This window comes from Poromitra crassiceps (genome assembly GCF_964638095.1).
Source record: "Poromitra crassiceps genome assembly, chromosome: 10".
NCBI lineage: Eukaryota > Metazoa > Chordata > Actinopteri > Beryciformes > Melamphaidae > Poromitra > Poromitra crassiceps.
In genome coordinates this window covers 25,669,973-25,688,754 of record NC_139631.1, presented here as the reverse complement: position 1 = coordinate 25,688,754, position 18,782 = coordinate 25,669,973, and the positions used below count along the sequence as shown (strand labels likewise).

Genomic DNA, 18,782 nt, shown 5'->3' with positions numbered 1-18,782 from the left:
ATCTGTATTACTTGTTGTGGCTGTTTTGTGTAATAATCCTCCTAATCATTCAACTGTATTGCCCTGAACAATGAGCCAGTTACTATGGCTTATGGTAATCCAGCTGTCACAAGTCCAATACTCTAATAATCGTACTAATATAATTGGTCGGGCGGCGGTTCCGTGGCACACAATTGCTCAACCGTGCATGCGCAAAGGCTAAGCTCATGCCAGTTGAGTTGAGCGGGCGAGGCCACGCAGCGTCCGAGCTGCGGGTGAGGTCGTGCAGCGGCTGAGCATGCGTAGCGTGCGAGCTGCATCTGGTGAGGCGGGCGAGACCTCATGGGCAAATCAACCACTGAGGCACGGTACAAATGAGCGCTGCCAGTTCAGCGGGCGAGCCAGCGAGGGGCGCTAGAAATGAGCGCGCAAAGCATGCATAGTACTGTATTGCTAAACATGCATATGAGTAGGCCAGGTGACATGTAGCCAACGCACACACACACACACACACACATGTAGCCAACACACACACACACACACACACACACACACACACACACACACACACACACACACACACACACACACACACACACACACACACACACACTTGTTGTCCCACAATGTGTTTCATTAATTTACAGCTAAAAATATACATAATAACTACTTCTGATACCTGTTGGAGCACACAATCACTGGCCATTTAGTCAGGCCTCTGTTCACTCACAGAGTTGGCATGCTGCAGCCTCTCCTCTCTCTCCCCAGAGGGCTTTCATAGTCCACTTCCCAGGCTGATTCCAACTACGCTCAGGTGTGCTCCATCAGTAGCTAATGAATGGAGCTCTCCATTGTGCTGAACCTATGTTCACTCATTTCAGCCACTAATTAGCCATTTTTGCCCATTTAGTCAGCCCTAATGAACTAATTCAAAAATCCGGGTCTGTCGCCGTCTGCTCGGGACCCCTGCTGCTACCCCTGCCAAATATGAATGTTACCAGGCCGATAACAGTGTCAGAAGAAAATTAAACAGACACAGAGATACATAGAGAGATACATAGATACATAGATACATATATACATAGGGTTGCTCATTTATGTGTTAGACATGCACAACAAATACAAACAAGTACAAATCAATGAATCAATAAATCTTAAAATTGAAAGATTAGTGATAAACAAAATAGCCTGAATGTCATCTGATCTTATTATTTTCTACTGTACCACATAACTTGGTGTAAGCAAGCCATCAATGTATGGGACTATAGAGTCTTAGAGACCTGTTTGACTTGAAGTATATGACCACGTGATCCCACTAGTGATCCTACATAATAGTGTGGGATACTCTTCGACTGAGACCTACACAGGTAAAAACGCAAGTAAACACAGTTTAGCCACCTCTTTGAAATGAGGCAGAGTTTACTCACCTATTTTCAGATCAACTGTATCAATCAATGAGGGGAAACAAGGTGGGTAAAATACTCACCTTGGTTTACCCACCTCCGTATTTACCACTACACCTCTGGCAGTATACTGTACATGTAGATTTGTAGCAAAAGCTTGGCAAAAGAAAATCTATTGGTTTGTTGTCCTTGACAGGTTTTCTAATCTGTACCCTTGCAGTGCCATTTACTGCACCTATAATAATGCACAAAGACAAATGCCTCGTTTGTAACATGTTTACTCACTTTGGCTATTAAAATAATCTTGACTCTTGAATCCATCACTGTGAAATTGCGACTTAAACATTCTGAGGAAAACACTGTAGCCTACCTTTATGTTGTATAGAAACTCCCTCAGTTTTCTCTCAAGTTCGGTGATATGGTGAATCCATTGTGAAATATGCAGTAAAAGCAATAAAAACGCTTATGCTGTCACCCATTTCCGACTATTAACACAATACAAATCTATATCACAAATGGAAAGGGCAAATAACAAGTCTAAATCGACCTACACTACAGCAAATATGCCACCACACCAGACTGAGTCCAACTGTATTAAAACAGTTTGAGGGCTCACAAAGCATGTTAAACGCTGTCACTGCACGTTTCAGAAGGAAAACACGGAGGTGGTTAATACGACACGCGGTCGCTACAAACAACTTCTTTCACATGCATTTATCTGTCAGAGAGCACGTTTTAATGTGCGCAATCCCAAGCAGATAGCGTTATATCACACCGTAACGTTACACGCTATCTATCTGTTGTTTATGTCGGTGCAGAGAGAGCGTCCGTGTCCGTGACAACCACCCGGAAGTAAATGCATAAAACTTCCGCTTGCTGGAAAAGACCAACTGACATCGAAAACGAGGTAATTCAATTCCACAGTGCCGAATTAATACGCAACTTGTGCAAATATCCCAAATTCTTTTTTTAGAAGTGATAAATTAAGTAATTATTCCAGTATTTATTTTTATTCCAAACGAACTCGATTCACGGTTGCTAATGCGTACAGCACGAATGAATATGTGATTCCCCCCTCCTCTGATAGTACAGCTCGCTATGCTGTGTTTTGCTGTCAACTTTTGAGGGGTGGTGCCGCGGACGGAGCATGAGGAAGTAATCAATGCTGCAGATTTGTCTGCATTGTTGATTGTTTTGTTTATTTTTGTCTGAAGTCAAACATTGTATTGGTGATTGGTGAAGACGTAGCCAGACATACGTCGGAATTGAGCCGAGCATTGATCATGACTGGCTGTTGTCAGCGTCAGAATTTTGGCGCGCCAGCACACAATTGGGACACTGGAACACCGTCATCAAATGCACGAGAGAGGTATACATCTATTCGTTACAGCTGACACGGATTTATAACGTTGTCGTTAGCCAAATGAACACGAATCAGCACAGACACACAGCCATGCCAATTTAGTCCACTCAGCAAGACTGTGTGCATTCTAAACACTCGTATGACAGAAAGCTATTTGTAGACCTGCAGCTATGCCTGCAGCAACGTTTCACTTGCATGATACAGATTAACATTGGGCATAACGTTACTGTTGCCCCGCAACAAGGAAATTAAATGAAGTGTGAAAGGCTAAATATGAAACTGTGCAGATGGTACTCTTGTGTCAGTGACAGTGTCTGTGTTTCTACTGCTTAGCTTATGATGAAAAGCAATGTCAGTCATGTACAGTAGGCAAACAGGAATGCCATCATTATTTTCATGAATGGAATGAATTCAGTGAGCTACTGCCTACCTTCTAGACAAAACTCAGTTTTGCCACTTATATATCTGCTTCACTTCCCTCTTTAGGATGGCAAGCTCCATGCATGTGTTTCAAATCTCTGGGATCAAGATCCACGCTCAGAAGAAAACGTTGGTCCGTGGAATCAAGCAGCTGGGTGGGAAATATATTGGTGGTTCAGTGAGTATTGTACTACTGGCTACAACTTTTTTCAATAAACTGCTAGATGTTTTTCTTTCTTTCTTTCTTTCTTTCTTTCTTTCTTTCTTTCTTTCTTTCTTTCTTTCATTCTTTTTTGCATTTTGGCAGCCTGTAAGATATTCAACCACACATTGACTGTCTTGTTAATGATCAACTTTTTTTTGTTGACGTAGGGCTGTACAAATTTGTTGTTGACATTTGGCTCTACGAATTCATGTAACAGCCACTTCCTGTGAAAGGCTTTTTATTATATTCCTGTATCTATCTGCATGTAAATCAGTCAGACATGTCAGGCCGCTGACAGTGTTGAACTGTATTAATTTACCAGTGAGTGCTGGGACTGTATGGTAGATCCCAGTTAACTGTCATTACTCTATCTATCTATCTATCTATCTATCTATCTATCTATCTATCTATCTATCTATCTATCTATATAAAAGGGAGCAAGTGGGCAATGTTTGTCTGTTTCAATTTTTGTCATCAACGACATCATTATTGAACAAAATCATCTTATGACATCACTGATGATGTCATAGGAACTGATGTCATAGGTATTGCGACATCATCAGTGATGTCATAGGCATTGTGGCATCATCAGTGAGTCCCACTGATGATGTCACAATGCCTGACATCATCAGTGATGTAATCAGTGACATCGTTGACCAAAATTATCTTATGACATCAGTGATGATGTCATAGGCACTAATGATTTCATAAGCATTGTGACATCATCAGTGATGTCATAGGCATTGTGACATCATCAGTGACAGTGATGTCATCAGTGATGCGAAGTTGAGTAATTGTGCACTGTGCATTCCAATAGAGCAGGCGAGGCCACACAGCTGCCAAGCTCCAGGTGAGGCCGCGCAGCGGCTGAGCTGCGCGAGCGTACCATTAACAGTGATTTGTGCATGAAGAGTGACTGACCCCAATTGATTTCTGAGAGTGTATTTTTTGACTCCATTTCATCTTTGCTCTCAGTTGCCTCTTGTTATAGTGTCGACTGCTTCAGCTAGTGCCTGAGGGAACACATGTACTACAGACTTGTTAACCGTTACCCCCTTCCAGCATATGAAGTTTCATTCCAGAATGTTTTCCACCATTTGGAAACAACATGATGTCTACACACTAAGAATATTGCTTATTGCTTTATTAAGGTTTACATAATCGTTTTTATGACATAGTCTTTAAGGATAGATCTAACATTGTTATTAGATATGTGCTGATGAATTGCATGTTCCTTACATGGGTTTATAAAGATTTGTACGCCTTCATATATAATTTTGAAAAGGTCAGGCTATTTTTTTTTGTATTGGTAGAAAAAAAGTGATGTAATATAAAACACCACTGACTGTTGTACATAATCCTTAAATTTCCAGTGCCTTCCTGCAGATATCTGTTGTCTGTAGCATACATGTACTGTAGGAAAACGTATAGTATCTCTGGTTGGTTGGTACTGTGTGTTTGTTATCTTCCTGCCCTGCATTACTGTTTCCTTTATTGTCCATGGTCACACTGCATTTCCACCGCTGTGATTGATGCATCAATTGATTGATTGATTGATTGATTGTTGTCTTCCAGGTCTATCAGAAAGACAGCACCCATCTCATAGTCCCTCAAGTCTTGTCCAGTGAGAAGTTTTTGGCAGCATGTGCTGCAGGTCAGTGATGATGATGATGATGATGAATTTGAGAGCAACAGGAGTCAAATCAGCCAATTAGCCTAATCATTAAGATTGGTCATCTAACAAAGCTGCTTCATATCACTCTAGCTGTCCCCTTTTGTTTGATGTTTTGTGACGTGACAGTATTTTATATCCTGTTGCCCCCCCCCCCCCCAGGAAAGTGGGTTGTGACTCCAGAGTATGTGTTGGACAGCGTGAAGAGTGGCTCCTGGCTCGCGGAGGAGGCTTATGAAGTAGCCATTTCCCCAGGCAGTGACGCTGCCTTCTACCCCGTCAGGCAGTGGAGGGAGAAGGTGGCCAGTGGGAGCCTGGCGGGGGCCTTCCAGGGCTGGCGGGTCCTTCTCATGGTTCGAGAGCCTGGCCGTAGGGCCATGTTCAAACGGTAAGGTCTCACAGAAAATGTTTTTTTTCCCCACCCATGTTGGTATATTGAGTTAAGCTAACCTGACTTTGACATCTCTTATTCCACTCTGAGCATTCAGTGAACATGCTAATTCTGGGAATTCAGATGGATAGTTAAACAAAAAATGCATCCAATTCTAATGAAATGTTATTGAAAGTGTCACACTTTTAAATGACGGAATCGCACTTCTCTTTTCCAGGCTTCTGAAAGCAGGCAATGCCAAAGTATACCGCTGCCCTATTCCCCCTCAAGCAGCCATCACCCATGTCATGGCTAAACCTGTCACAGAGAGCTCAAAGACCCTCAATGCCCCCTGCTACCCTGTGGAGCACATCGTCCAGCACCTCTTTGGGGTAAGAGATCATCTTATCTAAGAGTGTGCGGTTTAACACAGCATTGCTCTCCCCCTTCTATGCCCCCCCTCCAAATTTGTATTAAAAAAATGCTTCTTCCTAATGTTTTCTGTTGGATATTCACAAGTTCTGCTTAATTAGTTGCACTAATCTCCCCATGCTGTGTGAACCCATCCTTCTCTTGTTATGCCTCCGCCGGCGATAGCCAGGCCGGAGGCATTATAAACTCCTCAAAAAAAGTTCGGAAACGTTATTTCGGACGATTATTTCTCCCCTTTAATAATACCAATTGGTAGCCGGAGGCAGAACTCGCCATCTTCGGCTGCTCAGAGTCCTCTCTGAACTTTCCTACAGCTGTGCAACAATCTCTGACACTGGGGACAACTGTTACCAAAAAACAAATTCTGAAGGAATGGAAATCTCCCTCTCCACCCTCTTTCCAATTGTGGTTGACGGACATGACCTCTGTTATACGCATGGAGAGGCTTAGGTTCCTGAGAACCAATATACTTAGAAAGTTTGTGACTATCTGGGACACGTTTTTGGTCTACCTCAACGAGGCTAGGGGTGACGGGTGACTCGCCTGGCTGGCTTCCCATAGACCCCTTGAGTGAAATCCCAAGTATATCGTTTACAAGAACATAAGCACCTTAGGTGGCTGGCGGCACCACTTTGTAATGTTGAATATATTGTTTTGTTTTTTCTTTCTTTCCCCTGTGTCTGAGCCTGTTTGTCTGTTTTGTCTTGTTTGTGTTCTATAAAAATTTAAAATATGAAAAAAAAAAAAAACCAATTGGTATTGTATTTTATATTGTTGGAAAGCCTGATTAGTCACCTTTACAACGAAGTACAACTTGTAAGGATCGTGTATTCGTGGAATGAGCAACACAGCTAACCGTGTGGGTGGTAGCGCCCCAAAAAACGTTGTAAAAATCCCATGCAATATTCTTCTGTTGGTATTCACTCTTGTTGTGCTGGCAGGTGTGTGCTGGCACCTGATTGGCACCTAATTTGCGGTGCTACTTGTTGGCAGAGTCTGCGGTGCTCGTACTCAGCGCATTTCCTCATCAAACTCCGCACACAAAGAAATACCACTCGTTTGACGACTTATTTGAGGGAATGTAATAATGTTATCTATCAGATCTGCTAACCTGTTGCTCTTTGAACAACTCGAGATATTTATTGGTGAGATGTTTGACCAAGGGGCTGGGAGGATTACACCAGAAGAAGCGCCCATTTCACGTAAGGCATCATGGCAGCTAGGAATAAGGTGGTTAACTGGAGGAAAATTCCAAGGTAAAGAAACTTCCCCATTCCAAATTAAATACAAGATGTAAGGAGGGATGTGCTTGCTTCTACAGTTTATCTAAAGCTGCAGTTACAAAGCACTACATTCCTGGATATTTTTTCAATTTAATATGTTTTCCAATTAGGCCTATAAAAGCTGATTTAAATTATTTAATTATTAAATAAAATGGAAATCTTGAACACATTTTGGTTTCATTTAGAGCTGACAGTGTTCTAAATCACATCATACGTTTTTTTTACAATTCACTTATGGTTATCAGTTTGTATAAGAACATATATAATGAAATAATGTTTTTTTAAGTATAAGGTTTTAAGCAGGTGTACACAAACTTTTGACTTGTGTGCAAAGCAAAGGTGCCGCGTCTATGTGCCGACAGACCGCAGTGCCGACAGTCCGCAATGCCGATAGCCCACAAGCAGAAACAGCTGAGCGAGGCGGTGTGCAGCGTGTCGGGGGACCGGCTGCCTCTCCCAGCCCCCACGCCTAAACCTAACCTCTCCCACCCCCCATGCCTAAACCTAACCTCCCGCAGACCCTAACCCTCAACCTAACCTCTCCCACACCCCACGCCTAAACCTAACCTCTCCCACCCCCCATGCCTAAATCTAACCTCCCGCAGACCCTAACCCTCAGCCTAACCTCTCCCACACCCCACGCCTAAACCTAACCTCTCCCACCCCCCATGCCTAAACCTAACCTCCCGCAGACCCTAACCCTCAACCTAACCTCTCCCACCCCCCATGCCTAAACCTAACCTCCCGCAGACCCTAACCCTCAACCTAACTTCTCCCACCCCCCATGCCTAAACCTAACCTCCCGCAGACCCTAACACTAAACCTAACCTCTCCCACCCCCCACGCCTAAACCTAACGATGGCATTGCGGGCTGTCGGCACTGCGGGTGGTCGGCACAGCGGGTGGACGCCAAAGCAAAGTGGTGAAAGCATGTTATGTGAGCTAAGCACAAGCCTAAAACACAGCGGTGTGTGGTATTCAAAATATTTCCCCAAATATTTTCTTAAACAAAGTCCTAATACCAGCTTGTTGGCTGTCCTCTCTCATTCTGTTGAAAACCAGAATAGTCCCACTCTGGAGCTCGGTTTGGTCGACAGAGTTTGCTGTCAGTTTGGTTGACCACAGCTGAATGTAAGCAAGTAGTTGATTACAGGTGATTACATTCACCTGTGTCACTCACAGGCTTCATCCAGACCAGCTTCATTTAAAAAGCCCAAAACAAACTGCCTGTATGTTGTTTCTATTCTTCTTCTTTGACAGAGTCATTGTGCTGATATGAATTTCAACATAAATCATCATCATCAGCCAGCCGAGGCACAGGAAATCAGTTTTGTTGGTGTTGACTTCTCTGAGCTGGAGAGAGAGCTCAGGGAATATGTCATCAAACGGGAGGTGTGTATTTGTGTGCGTGTGTGTGTGTGGGGGGGGGGGGGTGTTGTGTGTTTGTGTGGTCTGTGGTGTGTGTTTGTGTGGTCTGTGGTGTGTGTGTGTGTTGTAGAAGCATTGCAGCTTAGGTTCTAATTATTGTGGAGTGAAAGCTCGTGTTGGACCACATTCTGTTGAGCTGTCACGTGAATGACTGCTTTGCATCATAAGCATACCTATTTGACATTTTTAACGTGTTTTTTTTTCTGTAGGGGCGGACGAGACTATTGGGTGTGGGAATGGGTTACCATGTCCCTGACCCTTACCTTCCACACGCAGAGGTAGACGCACACACACACACACACACACACACACACACTCACTCCCCCACACACCCTCACGCTCAGTACTCTACATCTCTAAAATAACTGTGTTTCATCAAGAAGATCGGGTCATTCAATTTCCTTTATGTCATGCGTTTCAATGGAAAGTGACATCTAGAGCAAGGGCGTATCATACCCAGGTCAACGATTTAACCAGTGCTGTCAGCTGATCGGAGAGTTTTGATTGGCAGGCCTATTAACAGTACTCTCCGCTGTCCTGTCCATGCCTTACCCAAGTGGATCTCCATCAGATTGCTATTATAAGTGCTCATGTATTTCCATTCTGTGCTTTGACTCCATGTGCCATTTGCCAATAACTGACAGTCACAAATGACCCCCAGGAACTTCGGATTCCTATTCACTTCTTGTTCTCATTACCCTCTTACCCTCCTTTATTCCACCATTTTCAATTCACCAATCGCAATTTCTCCTCCTTTCATTTACCTCTTTCTTCCCCATCTCTTCCTTTATCCCACTAGGTGCCAGAAGCAGACTTCAGCAACGTGGGCGCCATGATAGAGTGTGGTTTCTTCGATGATGCGGTATCCAGGGTCAGAAACGCTGTGTTCCCAGGCGCTCTGCCCCCGCCACCGTACCTGGTCTCCTTCCTGGAGTACGCTCTGCAGGTACGACCAGAATTACCACACTTCCCACCTGCTGCTGCATACGCCTCGGGGGGCCTAAATCTATATGGTTATCTTGGGTAACTCGCACGCCTAACACTTCTAGCATTTTGCAGATCACCTTGTTGGCATCATCTGCATAGAATTTGTTCCAGTGTCACTTTGATGGTTTGAAATACAAATGTGCATTATTTTGTTTTGTGAACATCATTGGTGTCTTTTCTAGAGCCCGACCGATACTGGATTTTTTGGGGCCGATACCGATATTAGGGAGTAAAACAATTCCGATATCGATATATCGGCCGATATTGTTATATTAAATATACCGGTACACATTATATTACACAATGTTTTTGCAATGATCCCTCAAATAACAAACATTTGACAAAGATATGACTTGACATGACTTGAGATATGTAATGTAGGCAGGATATTTTACAGCTTATCAATAAACTATATTGTCCAAAATGACATCAATGCAATGAAACAGTCAGCTGAACTGGGGATTTAATAATTATAAATAACTAGAAATACAAAAACACAAATAGAACAAATATAAAATATAACTTGAATTAAGAAAAAATATCAAATATATACAACATACATTGTCTACAGTATGACTTAAAAAAAAATACAAAATAAAAAAATATCGGCCGATAATATCGGTGGACCGATATATCGTTTGGGCTCTAGTATTTTCACATCTCAAGGTGCCCCACTCCAACTCCAACTTCTCTCTCTTCTTCACATTACAGGGCGACGCCCCTCCTTTTTTCTACACTAATTTCCAGATGTGTCTGGACAGCCTGCTGTTGACCAACCCTCCCTGGCTGCCTCCCAGCCCCGTGAAAAGATATTACAGCCAGGTGTTGCAGTGTCCCCGGTGTAAGGCAGGGCTCTGGCCTTTTCTAGAGACGGCCATCAGGTAAACGTCCTGGCTCGTGTCGCGTGAGATTTCCTGTCCACGTACAGTATTCACACAATATCTTAATTGCTTAGATATTACGGAAGAGATAATTGCCCTCAGTGCCTGCCACAAGCACTCTGCTATTGTCTTCTCATGTCCATTGTTTGTCCATATCTGTGTGTCTTTCCAGGTACCAGCTGTCCAGTGAAGACACTTGTCACCCGCTCCCTGGGCCCGCACTGCCCGCGCTGTTAGATTTCTGTAGTGCCATCCTGGCATTTGTCCTCGGACTCTTCCAGGGGGAATTCCACTCCGTCACCATTGGGTAACATCTTAAAGAAATGGTTATTGTATATATGAGATAGGGTTGTGTCGTTTGTCTTTATGTTCAAATGACTGAAGTTTGTAGCCTGATAAAAGCATCGTGATAACGTGATCTCACATTCTGTTTCACTCTATCAGTCTGGACTCCGTGCCGTCCACATCGATTTCAGTGGGTGTAAGTACTTCACTACTTGCCTTGACAGACAACTCCTTCAGCCAATCAGCGTCGCCTAATCCACTCGGAAGAACGGCGTAAAAACGTCCTTTCCACCAAGAAACTCTGTTGGTGCATACTCTTGATCTTGTTTAATTGTTTGTTATTGAGCCTGTTTCTGCAATAACTGCACTTACAGGTATGGCTGTGTTTACTCTACTAACGTTAACGCCCGTTGCTTCGGGAGATGCCGTACTATTGCCAGGGGCGTCCCTGATTGGCCGGTTACATTGTCAACTACGAGGCAGGTCCCTGATTGGTCCGTGCACTTTGTAATTTCTGTAAATCGCTGGGGGGCGGGCTGGAGGCCAGACTGATCGGCAGAAGGGAACAGAATGTGAGTTGACGTGATCAGAATGGTTTACCAGGATAATGAAGTTTGTGTACCTGTAGTCATTCTGTCATCCCCTCGTTAACAGAACCTCAGACCTGCTTTCATGTTTCAGTCTTCTGGTGGGATTTTCCCACAGATACTGGATGAGTTGAATATTCCAGAAACTCTCAGCTAATCCTGTGTTCACCACCACTTGTGCTGCAGCACTGGGTTGGAGCACGTTCACTTTAAAGCATCATGCATCATCAGCCAGGGAAGCTGGATAGACCATTTCATCTACCTTACTGGATGTACAATAAACAACTTAGGTTCAACTAGATTTGTAAACGGGACTTATCTCATATGACAACAGGCTTTTCTGCCTGCTGTTTGAAAAGCATTCATCAAGACAATCATGTCTTACTAGTTCAATACATTTTTAAACTGTATAGTAAAAAAAAAAGTTATTTATGTTTTTGAGGAAAAAGTGGCAGCTCCATTATGAGTTATTAAAACAATTTGGGCCAGCTTCCATGTAACAACATAACTCATGTAAGCCCCTTCACATGCAGTGAAATCCAGATTATTACCAGCTGCTAGCCGGTCGGCCTGCATGTTTAGAAACAATTATCGGCTTTAGTGCGGATCATTACCATCTGAGCCCCTAGTACAGGATCCGCATCGTTGGCAAAGCGACTATTGTTTAACACTGGCAGCTCGTGTTCCGGATCATTCTGAGTGGGCGGGTGGTTAATTGGCACTTTACAAACCATTAATGTCCCCGTGCTATTTAATAATTTCATGAATGGATGTAGTTACGTGGCTGGATTATTTGGAAGGGAGCCAATTGGTGAGTAAACAAGTAAAAGTTGAATTATCTTTCCCCCATCTCATCTTCCAGTTTGAAACTGCAACAAGGAGATGATAGCCTACTAATGCATTAGGCTATTGGGTGATAAGTGCCCGCTATTAACGTTTACGTAGCTTATTAATTAAAGGTTTGCGTAATCGCTTATATCAACGAATTAAATGAGCAAACTCACGGTTTCCTCAAGTGCTGCAAACGGCTTGAATGGTTTATTTTCCTCCCGACCCGTCTGTCTTGTATGTGAAAATACACAAATGCAAGAGGGTGATGATAGTGTTGCATTAGCCTGTATATTCGAGCCTAACTTTTTTGTGGGGAGAAATAAATTGAAAACTGGTCAGATATGACTTGAATGCCACTTGTAAAATCATCCACTGTTGAACGTTATTGTGACCACTATTTTGATTGGCGGCTTTTGGGCGATGTAACAAGGCAAGCGCTCACTCTTTTTGGCACATTGCCACCCCACGTTATCGCCAGAATGCATCTTGAACTTCACAGTGCGTTATGGAGTAGTGGAGAAAAGTGTTTGGCAGAGATCTCATGTTGTGGATGTAGTGTATGGAGACCTGTGCACGCGTTTTGGGCATTAGTGCCCAATTCTGTTCTTCGGCTCTCCTCCTCCTCCTCGGGTCTGTCAACATCATACATACACCCTCGCCCAGTAGACCCAGCCGAGGCCGATTACGGCCCCGACCCGCGTCCCAGAAGCAGCCGCTCACGGAGCAGCCTTCCTACTCTGTCTGCAACGTTGCCCAATCCGCTGCAATAGAGTTAGTGCTACACCGCAGTATTGAAAGACCTTCGGTGCATGGAGGTCTAAGGCCCTGTGGGGTGATTCCAGACAACATAATCCCCCCCCCCCCCACACACAACTTTTTTTTTGGCAATTTTTTTATGTACCGGTACTCTAAGAGTGTGTAGTGTTACTCTTTTTGTACTTTCAACAAAGACATTTCAGCTGTGAAGTCCTTTACTCACACCACACTTTCTCTTCCTCAGAGATTCTCTGCTGCCTCAGGAAGTAAGAGTCTCTCAGACATCAGGAGGCTCTCAGCCATCAGCGTCGGGCTGTTTGCTGTATGCCACCTTCTGGACGGTGTGGGAGCGCCACACTCTGTTGTCCCGCGCTGTGAAGCAGCTCACCCAGCTCCTGGTGCGGGCATCAGTCTGGGAGCAGGCCCCCAAGGAGGTAAATAAATACCGTGGAGCTTGTACATCAGCACTCTTTGTTTGGTATATTACATCACTAGAGAGTAGACAATGATGAGGCCTACTCTTAGCGACTTGTTAACTCCACAGTGTGGTATTCAACCTGATGTTGTTTGCCCCCCATCTCTGAAGGACCCCACTGAGAAGGAAGCGAGGCACAATCTGCGGCTGGTTGAGAACCTGCTCGACCTTCTGTCTGTGATAGTGGAGCTCTGGTGTCATCAGCACTTTAAACTGAACCCAAACATGGTGGAGAAGGGCCTGAAGGACCTGGCAGAGCACATCGCCGTCATCAGCCAGGGTACGGGGCACCACGTAAAAGAAAGATGGTGGCAAGGATGTTTCAACTCACAGGTGAAGAACAGCCGCACACTGCAAGGCCCCCTTCATTTTGAGCATGAAGCACCACTTCTCTGGTGCTCTGAAAGAATTGAAGGGAGCCATGCAGTGTGCAGGTCTTCACCTGTTGGCTCCTGGATGTTTGTCAATTCCCCTAAAAGTCCTGGTGTGATAAATCAAGCGCTTCCGTTATGTGTGACAAAACCACAACCTTGGAATGTGCACCATGCATACGTGACCGAAACAAAAGTTAAGATAGAAAATGTAACCGAACGTTAGAAAATCCTTCAGCTATTTCTGAATGGTTATGTGTGTGTGAGAGTGTGAGTGAGTGTGAGTGATCTGATGTTACCTGCTGACATAGTGTCCCTCTATTCTATCTGGTAGATGTGTCTCCAGAGGTTCTGGTGCAGCTGGTTAGCAGGATTCCTTCAACCAGACTCAAGCTGGTGACAGCAGATGCCATGTTCAGGAATGTCTGCTGCAGAAATGGACTCACACTGGGAGATGAACCCCTCTCTCTCAAGAAGATGGTGTGATAATTATTTATTTTTCTTCATTTTCTTGATTTTGCATTACCTGCCACCTAGTAACGCTCATTCCATTCATCCATTTGACATAATCCATAGGCAGTCTGCCAATTGATAGGCTTTGATTTGCGGCCAAACACCCTTACTTGAAATAATTCAGTCTGTGTTGTTTAGTAAGGTCATAAAAAATATTATAGAAAATTGGCTAACTAAGCCGTTTTTGATTGGTAGACATTGTGTAAAATATAAGTTTAGAGGAGGCTATTCAGTTCAGTTCTGGAACAATTCCTTTGCATTGGCAGTGGTGACGCTGAAAGTCAGCTTGCCAGCTCATAAAAACACACAGACACAAACAAATGCTCATATAAAAATGTGCGCAATTATAAAGTAATTTATTGAATAAACAAAGACATTTACTGTGTTGATCACAAAAGCATTTTTTTACAAGTAGTTTTAATTGTCCGCTTCCTTTTTCCACTTGATACCTATGTTGAGAGTTGAATCATAAAACAGAGAATGTTGTATTAGTCAACCTGAAATTGGTATAAAGTGGGTGTTTTCAAAGTCTGAGACGGTGGGCCTCCCCGTAGACAAAGCTTGGAAAAAGGCACCCCACTCGCTCAATTCCTGGATGCCTATGAGATCGTGATTATGTTATTTGATCCCATAGACACTCAACAATTGTGCCAAGATTTCCTGATATTGCAGTTTGACACATTTCAGACTATAGCAAATACATCAAAAAGGTCCGTCTGCAGGCATTTATTTGTTTCTGCCTCTGGGAAAGTGAAAAAACAACAACTGTAAAATTCCACAAAACCACTCTATCTCTGAACTATCTCTTAACAAAATCACACACATTTAGCCTATTCTATGTGATTTCCTTTTGATAACTAATGTCATAATATTTATTCACTTCCATTCACTGAGCCCCCCTTGAAACTGCTTGGAGGGCCGCCTCCCACTTTGAAAACCCCTGCTAAAGTATATTACAAGATGTGCAGAAGATGTGGTCATTGTGTTATCAGGGTGCTGTTGGAACATCTGGCTTCCTCACTCTCACAGTTGGTGCCGTTGTGCCCGTTTAGTCCCCTGAAGACACGCGCGCCTCCGCAGTGTAACGGTGCTGTCTAACCCTGTGTGGATGTGTCATTTCTGACAGGTGTTGTCCTACCTGCCCGCCTTGGGGAGTTTAGGTGGGCGTCCCAGGCGTGCGGACCTCAGGGGCGTAACCATCTCCCACAGCTGGACCAGCCAAGGGACCGGCTCTGGGTCAGTAAAAACACAGCTGCCTGTCTGTCAGTGCCACTGCTCGTCTCTCAGGTACATTTTCAGGAAGAGCCCAGAGCACAATGTGGGCGCGACAGGACAGATGTGGGACACAGCGACGCTCCGAGGAAGACTCTGCGGAATGTTGGCTGTGTTTAGGATGCCGTCTGTGCAGCCTCTAAAATACATTTTAAATCAACTTGAGTGCAAGTTTTTTAACCCTGAATCTACTTCTCCATTTCGAGTGTCTTGCTCTACACTGCATTTGAAATTGCCAAAGATCAAGGAAATGTAAATCTGCAGCAAATCAGCAAGGGAATTCCCACTGGCAATGGGTTCAGTTCAGTCCAGGCAGTGGGCAGATTGCCTAACATGCAGTCATTAGTTTCTGAAGCAATACAGTGTACGTACTGTAATACATTGTTACTCTAGCAACCTTTTGAGTGTCAAAAAATTAACAAGAAGGGTCGTAACAAGGTGCATGCAGCAGAGCGGATATCGTACTGTCGCTGCATGTCCATCTCACTGTCGGCTTCCGTCAAGCTGTCATGTCGGGAGTCTTCATTGTGGGAGCAGCCTGTCAAAATTAGCTCTCATAGTCTTTTTGTCGTGTTTGCGTCTTCGGAGAAATGTTGCCTGCTCATGTGTCTGAAATAAGACCGTTGTTCGACCAGTGGTCTACTCTCTTGTCTGTACTGCGAGCTCCAGGTTTCCACGCACAGTCTTTTGAAGCGTAGAAAACATGAGGCAAGGCGGGCCTACATTTTTTTTACAGACCAAGGGAAGATGAGGAGTGAAAGGGAACAAAGGAACACCTGTAGAGTGAATGGGGGAAGGGGGGGTGGAGGGGCTGAGGGAGAGCTGGGGAGAGGCAAACGGAGGTCAGATGGAGTGCGAGGAGTTGGCATGTGATGGGTCATGCCCAGGTCTGATCCTATCAGTGTGTGCTGGCTGACAGGAGGGGTGCAGAGGGAGGTTAGGCCCCCTCCCCGCACGCACGTACGCGCACACACACACACGCACACACACACACACTGCCAAGGCCGATTCGGACAGGAGGCTGACAGACTGACACACAGACTCACAGGGAAATCCCGTCATCCCTTTGTGTGCCCTCCCACACGACCACCAGCTCTCCCCCTCGCTCCCCCCCCCCCTCCTCCACCTCCTCACCTCTCCTCAGCTGCCCCCCGCGCGCTAAATCCCCTCTGCCGCCTTCAATGCAATCACACACATCATGCCCCATAATCAGACATCTGCTGCTCCACCAGCAGGTAGTTGGCCTGGAGAAGGGCAAGAGTCACCAGGGAGCAGGTTCATCTGAAGGCTACTGGTTCATGCACTGAGCAGATCCCCTCCTCGGCTATCCATCTACTTCTCACCACAGCTTTAAGGTGTTGCGCTGGTGTAGTTGCACTTAGAAATGAGAAGTGGAAAAAGCCAAATACGGTCTGTGTGGGGGAGATGAGGAAACCTCAAGTGGCTTCTTGTACAGAAACATCTTGATACTAAGATAAAGGTCATTTGGCAACCGACACCACAATGACATCAAGTCAATATGCAGAAGTTCCAATTATCTTGTTTCCCTCGCTTTTCATACAGTAGATGAAATCATGTATATCTTAGTGATGTTGGCCCTCTTGTTTTTACGTTTCAGATATTCATCAAATAAGTTAAAGGAGAACTTACCTCCAAAACACTTTTTTTCAGCTTTTAACCAATATATATGACTTTGGGGGTGATGTGTGAAGAATTCTGGTCAGAATTTCCACATTTGACACCAAACTGTTGCCATTTTACCATTTGTATCATTTTTCAGCAGCATACCTGGCATAAGCGCCCTCTAAGGGTGTAACACTGCTTTTTTTTTTTTCTCAAATGAATGGGATATTTGACACGTCGTGACGTCACGGTGACCCAAAGACTATGGGATTTCAAGATAATTACTCCCCTACCCCCCCTGTACCCTTTCGGCTCCTCAGAACTCCAAGCCTATTTCTATTGAAGTTTGCTCTTAAAATACTGAACCAAACGTCGTCAAAGTTGGCACATGTCTTAATTATAGTTAGTTTCCTGCTGAATGTGTCATTACTTTATTGATATCTTACCTGGATAAGCTCGAATGATGATGTTTATATTATCAGTCCGAGTTGCAAGCACTGTCTCCAGCCCAGAGGCAGGCGGGAGAGAGTCGTACTGTAACATGGACGAGCCCCAAGCTCCGCGGGCGCGCGCAGCAGGCCAGCAGCAGCTGGGCTCTCTGAGAGCAGAGAGAGCAGTCTGATATTTCCGCAAACAAATATGGTCGCAGTTTAGCGCACATGTAAAATATAACGCTATACTACGACGTGACAACGTGACAAAGCTGGTCTAAACACATCGGCTACTGTAATATCGTCACTGTGTACAAGCAACGGGGGGGGGGTTGACTCGCTGTGTGTGTGTTTTGCTGTCTGGAGCACTTTCTCCAGTGCTCTCTGTGCACAGTCTGACATTTCCGCGGCTATCAGTCCGACTTGGAAGCACTTTCTCTCGGCCAGTCAAACGGGAGTCTGCTCGCTCATGCACCCGCGGGGCGCGCGCACACTGCACACAGCAGCAGTGAGAGGCGGGGGCTTTCAGTCAGCAGAGCAGAGCAACTGGCTCTGTCTGTGTGTGTGTGCTCCGAGGAGGAGAAGAGCTCTGTCCTGCTCTGCGCCCTGAGAGGAAAAATCATAGGTGCTGTAACTTTCAACAAGAATCACGAAAAGCCCCAAAACGCAAATTAAAAACGGATTTCATTGCGCGGTTTATCGCTAGTTGTACGAGGGAATGACGTGGAGAAATCTCGCATTGTGTTACCCCAGAGCGAGAGGTTTGTCCTATTGTGGGTGTGCTGCTGTTAACGAGCCCATGTCACTTTGCTCCCGTAACGTAGTTTGAGTAGTTTCCATAGAGATACATGCAGAAAAATAATTAAATTTCTAGTTCGCCACTGAATTACCAAATTGATATAACTTAAAACCATTTTCAGATTTTCTGTTTCCATACAGACCAACAGCGTTGGCTAGTTGTTGATATTTATAGAGATATTGCCCCTCTCAAATAAATTATTTTTGAGGCAGTAGGCAAACTGTAATGGCGTCGATTTCCGAAAAAGAATCTCGACTTGAGCACAGCCAAAGAGTCCAGTATAGACAAGAGCATATGTCATTTCTTGGTTTTTTCCATAGGTATTTTCAAATCACTGTTCTAATACATATCTAGGGGGTAAGTCCTCCTTTAAGCTAAAGCATTTCCTTTACAGTTCTACACGTGGTTTTGAGCAA

General features: G+C 44.5%; 1 protein-coding gene across 1 annotated transcript in view; it reads left to right on the top strand.

Annotated features, from left to right (window-relative positions):
- Positions 1–3,232: 3,232 nt before the first annotated feature.
- Positions 3,233–18,782, top strand: part of slf1 (SMC5-SMC6 complex localization factor 1) — a gene marked incomplete at its 5' end in the record, with an annotated part of 52,753 nt that continues 37,203 nt past the window's right edge. Inside the window, 13 exons of the mRNA XM_083645360.1 lie at positions 3,233–3,343; positions 4,946–5,024; positions 5,205–5,430; positions 5,651–5,804; positions 8,388–8,519; positions 8,765–8,833; positions 9,355–9,501; positions 10,254–10,423; positions 10,596–10,730; positions 13,127–13,316; positions 13,469–13,637; positions 14,063–14,208; positions 15,368–15,477. Coding sequence (XP_083501486.1) covers positions 3,233–3,343; positions 4,946–5,024; positions 5,205–5,430; positions 5,651–5,804; positions 8,388–8,519; positions 8,765–8,833; positions 9,355–9,501; positions 10,254–10,423; positions 10,596–10,730; positions 13,127–13,316; positions 13,469–13,637; positions 14,063–14,208; positions 15,368–15,477 — 1,838 coding nt within the window. The remainder of the gene's footprint in view (positions 3,344–4,945; positions 5,025–5,204; positions 5,431–5,650; positions 5,805–8,387; positions 8,520–8,764; positions 8,834–9,354; positions 9,502–10,253; positions 10,424–10,595; positions 10,731–13,126; positions 13,317–13,468; positions 13,638–14,062; positions 14,209–15,367; positions 15,478–18,782) is intronic.